Source organism: Syngnathus leptorhynchus, chromosome 7 (assembly GCF_054491065.1).
Source record: "Syngnathus leptorhynchus isolate UIUO chromosome 7, UIUO_Slep, whole genome shotgun sequence".
Lineage (NCBI taxonomy): Eukaryota > Metazoa > Chordata > Actinopteri > Syngnathiformes > Syngnathidae > Syngnathus > Syngnathus leptorhynchus.
Genome location: NC_141201.1, coordinates 3,932,206 through 3,943,147, shown reverse-complemented (window position 1 = coordinate 3,943,147; position 10,942 = coordinate 3,932,206). Strand labels below are relative to the sequence as shown.

The 10,942-nt window shown below is 45.8% G+C and overlaps 2 protein-coding genes across 3 annotated transcripts; both read left to right on the top strand.

Moving 5' to 3' along the window:
* The first annotated feature begins 178 nt into the window (after window positions 1-178).
* LOC147054210 (ADP-ribosylation factor-like protein 14) lies at window positions 179-1,400 on the top strand. 2 transcript variants are annotated; one of them, XM_085915979.1, is made up of 2 exons: window positions 179-546; window positions 722-1,400. In XM_085915979.1, the coding sequence occupies exons 1-2, from the start codon at window positions 232-234 to the stop codon at window positions 1,016-1,018; spliced, it is 612 nt and encodes a 203-aa protein (XP_085772105.1). In that variant the 5' UTR covers window positions 179-231; the 3' UTR covers window positions 1,019-1,400. The 2 variants fall into 2 exon arrangements, with proteins under 2 accessions (XP_085772105.1, XP_085772106.1); XM_085915980.1 differs by having other exon boundaries at window positions 179-561; window positions 737-1,400.
* A 305-nt stretch (window positions 1,401-1,705) lies between these two features.
* Window positions 1,706-10,862, top strand: kpna4 (karyopherin alpha 4 (importin alpha 3)). The gene is made up of 17 exons (XM_085916728.1): window positions 1,706-2,004; window positions 4,260-4,304; window positions 4,418-4,507; window positions 5,558-5,587; window positions 5,674-5,726; window positions 5,863-5,958; window positions 6,166-6,251; window positions 6,319-6,405; window positions 6,483-6,652; window positions 6,782-6,826; window positions 6,935-7,066; window positions 7,159-7,287; window positions 7,858-7,962; window positions 8,065-8,136; window positions 8,226-8,388; window positions 8,472-8,566; window positions 8,661-10,862. The coding sequence occupies exons 1-17, from the start codon at window positions 1,936-1,938 to the stop codon at window positions 8,754-8,756; spliced, it is 1,563 nt and encodes a 520-aa protein (XP_085772854.1). The 5' UTR covers window positions 1,706-1,935; the 3' UTR covers window positions 8,757-10,862.
* Window positions 10,863-10,942: the final 80 nt, after the last annotated feature.

Below are 10,942 nucleotides of genomic sequence, written 5' to 3'. Positions count from 1 at the left end.
ACTATATTGATATAAATAGCTTTACTGAAAGCTACGTAGTGCTGAGGAGACTCCCGTCACAACACCAGGGGTGGGATCACTTTAAACTGTGTGTACATAAAGCATCGTGGCCGCATACTGAGACTGCAGCCAGACAGCACTGCAGGGACCCACTGGGCGCGAGAGAGCTTGGCTTACTCCGCGTTACGCAACTGCACAAACCCATTCTTCTTTTTGGGATCCGACTCAGACATGGGGATGCACGGTTCTAAGCCGCGGAGGCAAGCGCAGGTCCTGATGCTTGGCTTGGACCGATCTGGGAAGAGCACCTTGCTGTATAAACTCAAGTACAACGAGAGAACGGTGACGGCGCCCACGGTGGGCTTCAACGTGGAGACGCTAGAGACGGACAGGAGCAGCCCGGGTCTGACTGTCTGGGACGTGGGCGGCCAGAGGAAGATGAGGCCTCACTGGAAGCATCACTACGCCGACACGGCCGGGCTGGTGTTTGTGGTGGACAGCGCGGACCAAGGGAGGCTGGATGAAGCCGGCAAGGAACTCCATCGGGTAATTAAAAATGATGTTTGGATTGATACATAAAGTCTCGAGGCAGCACTGCAGGATCGCATGACTTGAATTTATTATGCACTCGACCGAACAAGTTTCTAGTTAACCCTTTACGTCGGCAAAACTTCCAAATCGAGTCCTAACCGGTGGTGACGCATGCCTTGTGTTCCTTAAGGTGCTGAAGTACGAGACCCTGAGAGGAGTTCCTCTGGTCGTTCTGTCCAACAAACAGGATCTGCGTGGGGCTCTGAGCTCCGAGGCAGTCTGCCAGAGGCTGGACCTCAAGCGAGCGTGCGAGGGCAAAAGGCCATGGTTTATCCAGCCCTGCTCGGCCATCACGGGCGTGGGGCTGGAGGAAGGCTTCAGGAGGATGGTGTACCTGATGAAGACCCCGCTGAGGCAAACGCAAGAAGACATCCAGGTCAAGATGAAGTCAAAAGGCTTCAGGATTTCGGCTTTGATATGCGGCTGATGGGTGATTTAATCTGATTAATCCAATCACATGTCGTGTTCACTCTTATCTGCTGCCTCGTCTACCATAAATGATCAAATTTAAGCGGGTCATTTAAAGAAACAGAAACCCTCGTCATCAGAATCAAAGAGAATCTCTGATTCCTTTCTTTGGCCTGTGGCATTAGTGCAAGAAGGGTCAAAGGGTGTAAACACCCCACATGTCGCGAGAAGCCTTAAGGGATCCTTGAAAAAAATAATAATTAAAAGCATTCCTGAATATTTATTTATTATGCACTGCATAATTCGGTTCATTTTATACTTTCTTGTAGTAATATTGCTATTTATATTTATTTCTTATTTATGTTATGTTTTAAATGTAATAAAAATACTGTAATAAAATGCAGGGAATATGCAATAAAACCAAATACTAGTGTGTTTGGGTAGCAGCATGTACATACATACACAATTATTTGTGTTGATGTAGTCATTCATTTATAATAAAGATATCAGACAATTTTTCTTTTTCTTCTATTTTAGTCCACACGTAATTGCAGTCTTATCGTGTGAAGCCATATCAAAAGTGTCTTAATATAATATATTACACAACATAGACGGAATAAAATCAACAAAACTCGCTGTGACGAATTCGTCACGTTCATGAAGAAATTTGGACTTGCGTTGGCGGGCATCTTGCAACAGACCAATGAGAAAAGAGCGGCTTCCCCCACCCTTCCTCTCCGCCACCGGCAATCCCAGCATGCACTGCGGCCTTTCCAGCAGTAGCAAAAAATAGTCTGTTAACAAGCGAGTGAGGCAGCGAGAGCGAGCAAAATAGAGCGAGAGAGGCCGAGAAAGGGAACTACGAGAAACGCTAGCTTAACTGGCTAATTCCACGAGTGAAATAAACTGCGCTCTAGCCTCGCCGCAACCGCTAGCATGGCCGACAACGACAAACTGGACAACCAGCGACTGAAGAATTTCAAGAACAAGGGTCGGGATTTAGAGGTAAAAAGAAAACGAGGGAATTCACGCTTTTTAGCCCCCCTTCCGTTTTTCTAAACAGGGGCACCACGGCTTTGGATTCCCTGTGACGTCGTTTCTATAATTTGCACCATCGGGAACTTTGCCCGAAGGCTTCAACCAGGGCCTTCACTGAGAACATTTTGGAAAATCCCGACCGCTGTTTGGTGATTTCACCATACGGGCCTTAGTTTCTAAGCCGCATTTCGACTGAGTACCACAGAGGACTTGCCATCGCGTCCGCTAGATCTGCTAACTCGCTGCTAGCCAGGCCCTCGACGGACATGCTAGCTCCAGCGTAGCCACCGAGCGTTTGAACTCGATATGTACTACTGCCAAATACTCTAATATACACATACAAGATTCATATACGTGAGGGAAATATATAAATTGAGGAGTATCCCCGCGATTGGGAAGTTAATACTGCGGCGTACGAACGTCACGTCGAAACTGCAGTTTAGCTAGCGCCTCTTAAGCTTGGAAGCCATAACCCCCCTCCCACGGCTTTAGCTTAAAAACAATGGCGTGGGGGGTCTAATTTATGTCTAATCGTCCTTCTTCTTGCGGTTTGATGCTCTCAAATTTGACTAAAATCGTGGATTTTAGTAATCCAGTTTTCTGACACGGATAAAGTTAAACTACGCTAGCTACCGATTGACACGATTTACTAGATTTCGCACTGCAATGATCGCGTTGTCCAACACTCGCCGACCATTGTTTTGCTTATGAGGGGCGACATGTTTTGGCTGCATATAAGCAGCATGGACTGATTCATCCTGTTTGACAAGTAGTTGTTTTTTTTTTTTTTTGGTGCGTGTGTGTGTGTGCTGCAGCGCAGTAAGGTTGGTAGGCCGGTGCACGGCAGCTGTCCTGTCAATGACTCTTCATCACAGTCATCGGTGAACACTGCAAGCTAGTACCGATCCATTATTATTGGTGCATCGTCATGTTTTTTTTTTCCTTCTTTTTTAATACCACTGCAATGACTTTGAAATGAAACGAGATCATTTTGTTTGAACTGCACACTGTAATTGCAGCTGTAATTCGAGAGTCGTTACATTTAAACGAAGTGACCAGAGTTTGAATTACAATATCTCGTGTTTGTACCTCTCTTTTTGAAGGACCACAAGCAAGGTGCTCTATGGCAAAATGTGCATTTATTGGGTATTTATTGACTTAATGACAGCAGGGTGATTTATGAAGTTTTTAGGAAACATTATCCGCTCGTAGTAAGCCAAATGTTACAAAACTCACTTGATGCCACTTCAGTGTAGCTGGCCAAAGACCCGCCCGAAGCAAAAGCAACCAGTTTTTTTTTTTTCATCAAGGCAAATAAGTGGAATGTAATGCAATGACCCATTCCATCACCTGACCTGAATTCGATTGAGCATGCTTGCTGAAGACGTAAACGCAAGGGAAAACAGTTGCAGAAGTTCGACTGAGCAATACCTGGGATGAAATCCAGTGTCTACTGATTTCCATGTTCCAGACTTCAGATTTTGATTGCAGAGGATTTGCAAGTTGATTTATTATTTTTCATTTGTCCTATTACTTTTGATCCCTAACCATTGCGCCATAAGTCATATCTTGTGATCATTTGGACTATGCACATAGTTGCCTTATGACGCTGGTGGTTAGGCATGTTGGGGATCTGGGATGTGACACAACAAAATTTCCCAGTGTCACTCCTATAACAGTGACAGTATTATAATATACTTTTTATGTATGCGGTATCCATCCACAAAGAATCAGCATACACTGGTGTGACAGGGACAAAATGTAATACCCCAATACAAAATCAATTTATTTACCAAATAGGACTGTTGGGAAATTTGCATTATTCATCAGTTTCTTAAACACATACAAATAACATTAACACATTCAGTGGTGGCCTGGATTCTTAAAAAAATGGATAGAAAACTTGGTATTGAATGAGTTATAATCAAAATGACATCCAAACATTCCACTTTCAATAAATATCTGCCACTGTAAATGTTTTTTTTTGCGCGCCATGTGTTAGTGAGCCCTGTGTTGGGGTGGCAGAGTTGAAGGGGGCTGGCTGACTTCTGCTGTCTAAAAAAAGAGGTCCATCGAGCCTCGCTCCTGTTGCTCAAGACTTGTTGTGCTGAAAGCTTGGAAGTTTGTGCTCGAGTTATTTTTCTTGGGCTCAAATATTGCACTGTGTTCTAGTCCATTGCTGATGCTAATAATACTTTTTTTTTCTCTCTCTCTCTCCGCAGTCCATGAGAAGACAAAGGACGGAGGTGGTGGTGGAGCTGCGAAAGGTAATTCATTGACATTGACATCATACTCGAATCTGATGTCTTAAGATCTGCACGCTGTCGCTCGGCTGAAATTGTTCCGCATGCGTGTAACATTTTCGGTTGCTCCTCGACAGAACAAGAGAGATGAGCACCTCCTGAAGAGAAGAAACGTGCCCCATGAGGACATTTGCGAGGATTCCGACGTGGACGGAGATTTCCGATCGGTAGGCCGCGTTGCTTTGTCACGAGAGAATCGTTTGTATTGCATTTTTTTGTTGTTGTTTTGCATCACCTCGGCGTCGCTATTAAATTCAAAACAAGCGGACGGCGGATATTAATAAAAACAAAATGATCTTCAATAGCGTTAGCGGTTAAGTGCAAGTTTGTGCCACAACGACTTCTCACGCCATTGCCTAGCTTTTGTCACCTCATATGTTGCAGTTAAATTCAACATTTGTGAGGAGGGGGCGCTTCAAGGCATGATTATAAAGCAAAGAACGCCGAGTACAACGATAATGGACTGTGCCTTCCTGTCATTTGTTTTCTTGAAATGTCATAAATGGAATCTTATTGCAAAGAAGAAAAAAAAAGTGTACGCACGAAATAAGGACCAGATCACTGTGGCCAATATTGTTGAATTCGTTGAGCTCTTAATTCGATTTACTAATTTCTGTTTCTCCCGTCGCTATTAACATAAACGCCATGAATCAGTTCCGTCGCTGGCATGTTTTGGTCATTCGTAATCGTCGGCACCAGCACGGTGGCATCAAAAAGGCTACTCAGCACTTCAGAGATTCAATCAGGCTAACTGCGCCGTCCGTGCTCGAGAGGGCGGTCTACCTCATCGTATATCAACAATGACACGCTGCTCTGAGTCACCGGTGCGCAGCCAGGAGGGTCTTTTTTTTTTGTGGGGAAAAAGTGGACCGCCTTCTCCAATTAAAATAATTACCATTCCAGACGCCTCGCTGCATTTAAAATAAATGTGTTTGCTTCTAGGTTGTAGAGCAGCTTAGCTTATGTTGGTTAACCCAATGACAACCTTTTTTTTTTTTTGTATACTAATATTTTTTAGGCTTCTCCTCTTGCACAGTGTGGCTTTTGATGCACTTTTTTGCACAAATTTCCAGTTGCATTTTCCACTTGGATGCAATCAGGCCAAGGACGTTTTATTTTAGGAACAGAGATGCCACTTGATGTCATTTATGCCAATGATCATTTGTTGCAAAACGTCCTCTCGGTTCCAATGACTTTCTAATATGTTTCCTTCTCAGCAAAACACCTCCCTCGACGCAATAGTGCAAGTAAGCTGCTTTTCCTTGTTTATTCCACCTTGTAGTGTCCTTCTCCTTCACGTATGACTCATCCACTTTTCTGTATTGCGTTGTAGAATGCCACCAGTGATAACCAAGGCATCCAGCTGAGTGCCGTTCAGGCCGCCAGGTACGAGCGCACGTGTCACGCCGCAAACACCCATGTCAACATTCTCCAAATTCTCAAGTGTCGCGCACTCCCGTCGGCATCTGTCGTGTGTTATCTGTGCATGCAAATAATGTAATGTCGTCTACGTGTGATGTAGGAAGTTGTTGTCCAGCGACCGCAACCCTCCTATCGATGACCTGATAGGCTCCGGGATCCTTCCTATTCTGGTCCACTGCCTGGACAGAGATGACAAGTAAGTTGAAAAGCCGTCCCGGCGTCTATTCGATCCAACCCATTTTGACTATGTATGCGAGCGAAAATGCCAGCGGCGCACGGTGATGCACGTATGCAAATGCGTTCCAGCTTTCATCTTCCAGGAATGGCATCCCACACAAATGCACAAACAAGTCTGATGTTGTTCAACGTGGCTTTCCGCTGTGTTCTCTCTCTCCTCCCGCAGCCCTTCTCTGCAGTTTGAGGCCGCCTGGGCTCTGACCAACATAGCGTCCGGCACTTCCGAGCAGACCCAAGCCGTGGTGGAGTCCAGTAAGTGGCACGAGGCGCACTCGACAAAGCAGAGGACGACTGCTAACCGAGCCGTTTGTGTACACAGGCGCCGTGCCGCGCTTCCTGAGGCTGCTTCAATCGCCTCACCAAAATGTGTGCGAACAAGCCGTCTGGGCTTTGGGCAACATTATCGGTGAGCTATCGGCCCATTCGCCAGAACCTCAAAGATGAAAAGTCCAATTGACGCGTGTGCCCGTGTCTCTCGGTCAGGCGACGGCCCGCAATGCCGAGACTACGTGATCGGCTTGGGCGTTGTCAAGCCGCTGCTGTCTTTCATCAGTCCCTCCATCCCAATCACCTTCCTTCGCAACGTCACCTGGGTTATGGTCAATCTGTGCCGCCATAAAGACCCTCCGCCGCCTATGGAGACCATCCAAGAGGTTTGTGCTTTTGTTCCATTTAGCTCTGAAAGCGCACAATGCGAAGTCCTCGCCATGTGAGTTATTGCGGTTCTTGCAGAAATGTTTCCCCTTTTTGTCCACCTTATAATTTACATTTTTAATCCGTAGATCCTGCCAGCTCTGCGTGTGCTGATCCACCACACTGACGTCAACGTGAGTAAACGCTTAACTCTTTAAGTCTTGCTGCCAGGTAAAGAAGTTCAACAGTTCATCCCTGTATTTTATTTCCCTCCCCCCCCTCTCTCATCTCACCGCTTCTAGATTTTGGTGGACACGGTGTGGGCCCTGTCCTATCTGACGGATGCTGGGAACGAACAAATCCAAATGGTGATTGATTCTGGCATCGTCCCTCACCTGGTCCCACTGCTCAGCCACCAGGAGGTCAAAGTTCAGGTATGGATTTGGGGGGGGGGGGTGACTATAGAAATTCATTCAAATGAATAGGAGAGTGATATCAATGGACCCCGCCCATTCTTTTCATCCAGACCGCTGCCCTGAGGGCTGTGGGCAACATCGTGACTGGAACAGACGAGCAGACACAGGTGGTGCTCAACTGTGACGCTCTCAACCACTTCCCAGCCCTCCTGTCACACCCAAAGGAGAAAATCAACAAGGTAACACTCTTCTTGCACGCGTCTCGCCGCGTTCTACGCCCTGACGTCGGCGGAAGTGATGACATCTGAGACATCCCGGTGTGAAAGTTGGCTGAAAGTTTTAGGTGGGGTGGGAATGAGATTTCTAGTAAGATTAGACTTCACATTGGAGAATGCGACGACGACGACGATGAGGAACGCCATCTGCTGTAGTTGTAGTTAAGCGCACTGGTTGAAGAGGGGGAGGGTAGTTGGTGTGTGTGGATGTCTGATTGTGTGAGTCACTTAAAATGGGTCGGTGGCAAGAGAGCGCTGAGAATCAGTCCTTGCTGATATCGGAGTGCATCTGAGACCAGTCACTTTCAACTCGAGGCCCAACTGGTTTGTGACATGGACGATGATTAGAGCCTCAACACCGCTCTCGCTCACCCCAACCCGCAGCACATAAGTCTCAGCCAGGCATCCACTCTTGGCGTGGATGTCCGGATTCTGATCCAGCCTAGACGCAAAATGTAGAACTGGGGAGATGACGTTACGAGACGCGTTATTAAAAACAATCTAATGCCTGTATTTGCGCCTTTTGTCCTGTAGGAGGCGGTGTGGTTCCTGTCAAACGTCACAGCAGGGAATCAGCAGCAGGTGCAAGCGGTCATAGATGCCAAGCTGGTCCCCATGATTATCCACCTTCTCGACAAGGTACCCGCTTCTCATTGTTCTCTTTTTATTTATTTATTTTATTTATTTTTTTACATGGCACAGAGCATTGAAATTGAACAAACTTGCCCAATGTCAATTTAGGGAGACTTTGGAACCCAGAAGGAAGCAGCCTGGGCCATCAGCAACCTTACAATAAGTGGGAGGAAAGATCAGGTACAAAACAAAGTTTTGTGGTTTATACAAGGGGGGGGGGGTCCTCTAGTAAGTCAATTGAATCTTGTCTTGCGGTGCGGCGCCTTCAGGTGGCGCACTTGATCGAGAAGCAGGTCATCCCTCCATTCTGCAACTTGCTCACGGTGAAGGACGCCCAAGTGGTGCAGGTTGTCTTGGACGGGCTCAGCAATATCCTGAAGATGGCCGACGACAAGGCTGAAACCATTGCCAATCTCATCGAAGAGTGTGGAGGTGGGTGCCCGCTGCATCGAGATATAAAGCGTTTTTTCTTTGGGGGGGGGAGTTTGTGTTCATATGTTATTTTGTCTGGACAGGTTTGGAGAAAGTGGAGCAGCTGCAGAATCATGAAAATGGTGATATCTACAAGCTAGCTTATCAGATTATTGATCAGTTCTTCTCATCTGATGATGTAAGTTGAAGGCTCTGGCTACACTTGTTTGTTTGGTGTTCCTCTGTTAAACTCACCTCTTTCTTCCTCCTCACTCTCTTTGGGTGTGACTCAGATTGACGAAGATAACAGCCTGGTCCCCGAAGCCATCCAAGGCGGAACTTACGGCTTCAACTCCGCCAACGTGCCAGCCGAGGGATTCCAGTTCTAAAACGGCGTCCGGGGTATTCTGGAGTTTTATTCACGATGCAGCACTCTGTTCAACATAAACAAAATTAGGCGAGAGAGAGCGAGCGAGAGAGAGAGAGCGAGAGTGTGAGAAATTTGATCCATTGTGCTTGGCTCGTGGGATCCATGGCTGCATCTTATCTGAGAGAAAAATGTGTGGATTTCATTTGGCGTTCCTGGGGGAAAGCAGCCCAAATGAAGTTTGAGTTGGCGAGTGGGTGCGAGTGAGAATGAGTGGCTACATGTTGCAAAAAAAAAACAAAACAAAAAAAAAACCACACCAAAAAAAAAAAAGAATCTGTATGACAAAAGAAAACAAAACCACCTACAACAAAACATGTCGGAGAGACATGGCAACGCGACAACTTCCGTAACCGAAGCGACGACTTCAACTCGATGTCCGCCCAAAGGAGACACAACAACAAACTCTTCAAATCACAATCCTCGAGGGCGCCACCTTTCCCCACAATCGGCCACACTATCAGACGTGTGTGTGAATGGAGCCATTGCGTATGAATGTCTGGACTCAGTGCTGAGGAGCCAGGTTCATCTCCCAACAGGACGTCCCGACGGGACACCCCTCCTCTTCCCCCCCCCCCGGGGCGGCGGGGCCAGGAGTCCGGCTGCGTGACCACGTGTGAGCGAGAGAGAGAGAATGGGCGGATGGGTTGTGTGTGCGTGACTGGGAGTGTGCGAGGACGCATGCAGGAGACGGCAGAGATACAAATGCGACATCTTGAGCGAGGAAATGCAGCGAAGTTTAGAAAAGGAGAAAGAAATTCGGCCTTTGAGGCTGATCCTCAAATCCCTGAAACAAAGAACTTTGGATACCGTAAGAAGAAATGGAAGAGAGAGAAAAAGAAAAAAAATCAGTGCAACGAATATTTTTTTGTTTTCACTTATTTTTAAGTTGCTATCAATGGACACTGGACATTGCGAATGGCAGATGCACAGAAGGGGTGCATTCTATTATGAAGATGCATTTGGGTGGCTTTGGGGCTTTTTTTTTTTTTTTTTTGCCTCTGGCATGTTCCTTTTAATGCTTTTTTTTGTTGTTTTGGTTCCCCACCTCCCTCAGCTTTTCTTTTCATGGCTTCTGTTAAGGCGATCTCATCACAAGCCTACCACGTTACAGGCTTGATGCTGTGAATTGTTGTTCCCCATCAAATGATTGGTTCCCCTTTTGAATTGAGCAAAAGCACTGCTTTGCAGTTTAGTTGCCATCGAATTGACTTACCATGAAAGGGAGAAAAGTGAACATAGGCCATTTTCACATCGGATTGTGAATCTCATAACCCTTGCATGTATTCAATGATGACACAGTTCCTTTCTTTAGGGTCTTTTTAGGTTCCTTAGGCTGTGGATACAGTTGTAATTTTTTTATTTGAAGTAAACTGTGCTTAAATGTTACATGTTTACCCTTCCCTTACCCCCCCCCCCCCTCTCCCCTTTTTAATGTCTCACTTGCTAAATAATCTATATGGTTTTGCACATGTACTGCAAAGTGACGCCTCAAGTCTTTGTGAAGATTGATTGGTCTGACCTGCCGCTGGCCTCAACAATATGCATCATTTTGACCGCAATCTTTGTCTTTCAAGAGTCATCCCAGGAACTTTTTTTTTTCTTTTTTTCCAAGTGACAGTTGAGGAGAGATAAAGAATTTCAGGAGAACTATCTCAGACTATGCGGGAGTCTGACCTCATGCTTTTTTTTTTCTTTAAGGTCCAAAGGGTGTCCAACTGTCCCTTAGTGGAACCTTTGAATAAATAAACCATGAACAAATTTGCAGTAACTTTAGTACATTTGGGAGTTATTTAGCCCTGTGATCATGTGTCCTTCACAAACTTAAGTATGTCAGGTTTGTGTTTAACTCAAGACACTGTAAAAGAAATAATTATTTTGTGCTCCTAACATTTCTGTTGGACATAGGGGAGATTTTTTTTTTTTTTCAGCATTCCACATTAGCAGAGATGTGATTTCAAATCTTGACAAAAATTAAAATTGACACTGAAGATAAGCTGGTGAACCCAAACGTTTGGGGAGGTAGGCTACAGTTTAGGCTAAACTAAATAAATAGTGAACCCCACAATATGTTTTTGTGTCTATTCTTTTGAACCACGGGTGGAAAAACACTTGAGTCAATTTAGCCGTTAACGGTTCAGCCGGCGT

What these genes read in the sequence shown, in the direction of transcription:
- LOC147054210 (XM_085915979.1), top strand. Translation starts at nt 232, where the DNA reads ATGGGGATGCACGGTTCTAAGCCGCGGAGGCAAGCGCAGGTCCTGATG. An exon ending in CCGGCAAGGAACTCCATCGG is followed by an intron (nt 547 to 721) that starts GTAATTAAAAAT and finishes GTGTTCCTTAAG; the next exon opens with GTGCTGAAGTACGAGACCCT.
- kpna4 (XM_085916728.1), top strand. Translation starts at nt 1,936, where the DNA reads ATGGCCGACAACGACAAACTGGACAACCAGCGACTGAAGAATTTCAAG. An exon ending in TGGACGGAGATTTCCGATCG is followed by an intron (nt 4,508 to 5,557) that starts GTAGGCCGCGTT and finishes TTTCCTTCTCAG; the next exon opens with CAAAACACCTCCCTCGACGC. An exon ending in GGCTTTGGGCAACATTATCG is followed by an intron (nt 6,406 to 6,482) that starts GTGAGCTATCGG and finishes TCTCTCGGTCAG; the next exon opens with GCGACGGCCCGCAATGCCGA.